Below are 4058 nucleotides of genomic sequence, written 5' to 3'. Positions count from 1 at the left end.
TTTATTACAAATCTTAAACTTTCTTTTAAAATCTGAGCACTAAAGAAATATATTAATTATTATAAGGATGAAACTGAGATTAGCATGTAATCACTATTACTTCCCAATTTGTGACTGAAGATAATGATAATAATACATTTCATAGCTATACAGTGGCAAGTTTTGTTTTAAATGATAGGAGACAGTATTATACACTCCTGCGGGAAAATTAAGACACTTGAAGGTAACACCACAGCATGCTTGCAACAAACCAGGAAACTGAAATTTTGCCCATGGCTTTAGTCAATGTGGAGTACTATTTCCAATTGAATAGGAAAAGAATGAGCTGAAACAACTTCTACTCAAACCAGCAAAAAACTTTAATGTAACCTTAGCAAGAGCTGATTGGCTGAACTACTACATATTAAAAATGTCCCTGTTGTTTCCCTTTTAAAATTTCACAGAAACGAGAACAAAGCACAGTTTGTTAAACAGTAGAAAATTACCCAAGTGGGGTAATGCTTTTACAAATCATATTTTGAATCCAAACTATTTAAATTACTCAAAACGATGCATCAAGAGCAATAAGAAGCAACCTGCTTACATCTCTTGAAGGTTTCACTCAAATTGTCTTGCATTGCCTGCTCACACTTTGGAAGAACACGTTCATTTGTTTCAAAGATCGTGGTTTTTAGATTTTCAAGTACTCGCAGTTCTCGGAGACTGCGTTTTTCCTGCCACAAAAATGAAAGAAGGTGAGTGGCTAGCAAGGAATTTCACTTTGCAAATTAAAGATGGCTTCCCAGTTGATAAACTAATAGCTTCATCTCAAAGACTAGATCATTACCTACTAAAGTGTTCTCTACTTATTTAACAACATAGATAAAATTGCCAAAAAAAGACAGCAATGCTCCATTCTTTACATTAAAATACAAGAATCCTTTGAATGACTCCTCTGGCCCTTGTGAGAAAAGACAGTTACACACCATATGGAAAAATGTGCTGTTTTGTATAGATAATATACAACATCTCTAAAACAACAGAGTGCAACAGAGCTTGAAAGCATTTCATTTTTATAATTCAGCTGTTACTGAGAAATAACATAGCAGTGATTCTGCTTGCTTGATGTCTGACCCTCCACATTTAGCATGGCATGAGGTGAAAACAATGCAAGAAAAATTGTTTTAACTGAAGTAAATCAATGAAGTTGACTAAAAAATAATATAATACAGCTGACTAAAGAGGCAGCTCTTCTAGCTCACTATTGATCATGATTAATTACAAGTACAGTAAGATCTTGTTTTATTGTCTAAATTAAAAAAAAAAATCTATTTTTCTGAAGCCACAGCACTATTCCCACTCTGAATTTCACCAGTGCTTTACTTAAGATAAAAACTCTACATAAACAAAAACCACTGTATCACATGAAGTGGGACAGGGATTACCACATCCATCTTAAAACTTCAGAAACATAAGCACAGACAAGTAAAACACCTTAATTAAACAGGCTCCAGATTTCCTGAGTGCAAATCTCCATTCCTTGCACACTAGGTGCTAGTAATTGAAAAAATAAGCACATATCCTACTACAACAAGAAAGTGTCTCTTACCTCAAAGTTAGAAACAAGTGGAGTTTTTGGGTGCTGGTGGTCCTGAGCCCACTTAAAAGAAATTCTAAACTGCAAAAATTTAAACAATCCTCTACTTTGCTATTTTTCCCATAAAAGTATAAATCAGTAATAAAATTTCAATAAAAGATCTAAGAATATATTAAATTTGTCTAAGGAACAGAACAAGACTTCAGGTGAAATGGGACAAATATATGAATTATCAGCCTAAAGATATAAGTTCTAATTTTGTCTGTGAGTTTAATATTTTCCATCCTGTGGAATGACATGTAAAACTACTTACTTACAGCTTAGTTAGGGAAAAAAGAGAAAAGAAATAATTTCTTATGACTCTCAAGCCCATACGATACAGATCTGATAGGAGTTTACTTCACATCTGTATTTTGCTAAACCAGCAGAGACAAAATAGACCTGCTTGAAATGTAAGCTACAATCAGGGTTAGGGGGGAGGGGGCAGTGAGGGGGAAAGACATTTTATTGTCATTCAAATCAGGTCTGCATACAGGAATTTTGAGGTGTAACCGCTTTTTCAAGACAGACTTTAAATTCCGCATACTGTAAGAAAGAAAATCTACTCAGAAACAGCCTTTTGCTGGCATAAGATTCAAATTTTCTAAACTTTTGCTGCCATCTTGTGGAAACCAAATTATACTTTGCAGGCAAAGCTGTATATAAACACTTTTACACCTTCAGTACTTTAGCCTTATTTGCAGCCAATCAGATAACAGTCATTCAATTTTTAATGATTTTATTACTTTGCATGAAGTGTTGCTCTTCTCTTCCAGTATATCACTTGGTCTCGTGTAATGAAAACCAAAGAAAATAAAATTACAGCTATGCTAGCTGAATCCAGCTGAGGCATAAAGTAGTTTCTCAATGAAATGTAAACCTATACTGGCCAACAATACTTTCCTTGAACCAACTAGACTTCTCTAAGATGTTAGGACTACATTATTCTCCTACATCAATATTCCTGCCAGTCTTCTGCAGGAAAAAAAAACCCACATGCCCCTTTCAAAACTTTTAAAAGACCTAAATTACCACCTTGTTTGCTAAAGATGCAGATGTATACTGCAGGTGTGTTATTTTGGGAAAAAAATCTATGTCAAGTCCTTCTGAAGAAAGTTATGTACCTATTATAGTATCTAAAAAGACGCTAAAACTTTTCAAAGTTTCAGACTGTGACAGCAGCCAATAAGATACAAATACTTACTTCAAATTCTTTAACAAAGTAACGTATTTCTCCCTGAATTACTGGTCGGTGATCCAGCAGTCTTGAATAGACTTCCCCAACATCTAGAAGATTAATGACAGCCAGAATTTTAGTTTTTCTCTCACTCCCACACCAGGCTACAAAACACAGGCAGTACACCATACCTCAGTGTGAGGAAGGACTATTGCTCACCGAGTACATACAAAACCAAAAGAGCATCAAAACAGTATTTGTAGGGTAACCTATCTATCCAGCAAGCCACCAGCTTAGATAAAACACAACGAACCAGTATTCCAGATGCCAAAGACACCTTTCTGTGAGGGTGAATGCTCTCCTCTGTGGCTCAGCACCCTTTGTCTCAACGCTCTTTCTGCTCAGTACAGCTTCCGTATCTGATTGCTAATGCTGGTAAAAGAACAGAACTAAATGCTGCAGTTTAACAGATTAACAGCGTAAGCGTGGGAATCTTCTGCAGCAAAAGACAAAAGGAATCCTCATTATAAAGGAAAACTGTCAGCATTTTCTTGTATTCCAGGGCCAGACTTGAAATTTAGTCTTGGAAAAGAGTATTTGCTACTTAAGTATGTGCGGAGAAACAGGGTCACGTGTCACAAAGAAAAAGCCTGCTAAATTGAAAAGCACTGTGAGAGCATAGCAAGTACTATTTCAAGAAATACACAGCACAGTCCCAAAAAAGACTTTAGCCGGCGCTGCCATCTAAATGATGTGTTCTCCTGCCTCAGCTGCTGGACCTGCCCTGTGCTCCCCGTCTCTACTGTATCCACCTGGGTTTGTTCTACACCCTGAACCCCACCCGTCCAAAACGGTGCAGACGATTATTTAGAAATTCGGGAAAGACATGACTGCAGTAAATAAAGCATGGGATAAACCACTTCCCAGTCCAAACGCTTCTGCGCACGGATTAACCAGGACAAAACTTGGGCAAACAAGACCCAAGTAAGTGCTTCCCCAAGAAACTCCATGCCCGTGGCAAGGGCCTCCGTGGCCGACCCGGCTCCCCGAAATAAAGCCACAGAGACACCCTAGTTTCCAATTCTGAGAGATGAAAGCCAGCTAAGCCCCCCAGGTGTCCAGCTTTAAACCTCAGCACACGCCGCGGAACCTCGGAGGGCTGGAGGGCGCTGGAGTCCCGGAGAGCTGGACCGGCCCTGGGTGGTCACGGGACCAGCCTCCCCTCCCGGGCCCCTGGGCCGTCTCTCCGCCGCTGCCGCGGGGTTA

General features: G+C 38.6%; 1 protein-coding gene across 2 annotated transcripts in view; it reads right to left on the bottom strand.

The window, feature by feature from the left end:
* BLOC1S5 (biogenesis of lysosomal organelles complex 1 subunit 5) overlaps nt 1-3969 on the bottom strand; it is a 9434-nt gene extending 5465 nt beyond the window's left edge. Inside the window, exons 1-2 of one of the 2 annotated variants that reach the window (XM_017746914.1) lie at nt 2820-3969; nt 584-713 (exon numbers count right to left, since the gene is read on the bottom strand). In XM_017746914.1, the coding sequence (XP_017602403.1) occupies nt 584-713; nt 2820-2981 (292 nt within the window). In that variant the 5' untranslated portion in view covers nt 2982-3969. The remainder of the gene's footprint in view (nt 1-583; nt 714-2819) is intronic. The other variant, XM_008643456.2, reaches the window with a different exon arrangement.
* Nucleotides 3970-4058: the final 89 nt, after the last annotated feature.

This window comes from Corvus brachyrhynchos, unplaced genomic scaffold (genome assembly GCF_000691975.1).
Source record: "Corvus brachyrhynchos isolate BGI_N302 unplaced genomic scaffold, ASM69197v1 scaffold100, whole genome shotgun sequence".
NCBI classification, from domain to species: Eukaryota; Metazoa; Chordata; class Aves; order Passeriformes; family Corvidae; genus Corvus; species Corvus brachyrhynchos.
The sequence above is the reverse complement of the archived record's forward strand: the minus strand, read 5'-3'. Positions and strand labels throughout refer to the sequence as shown.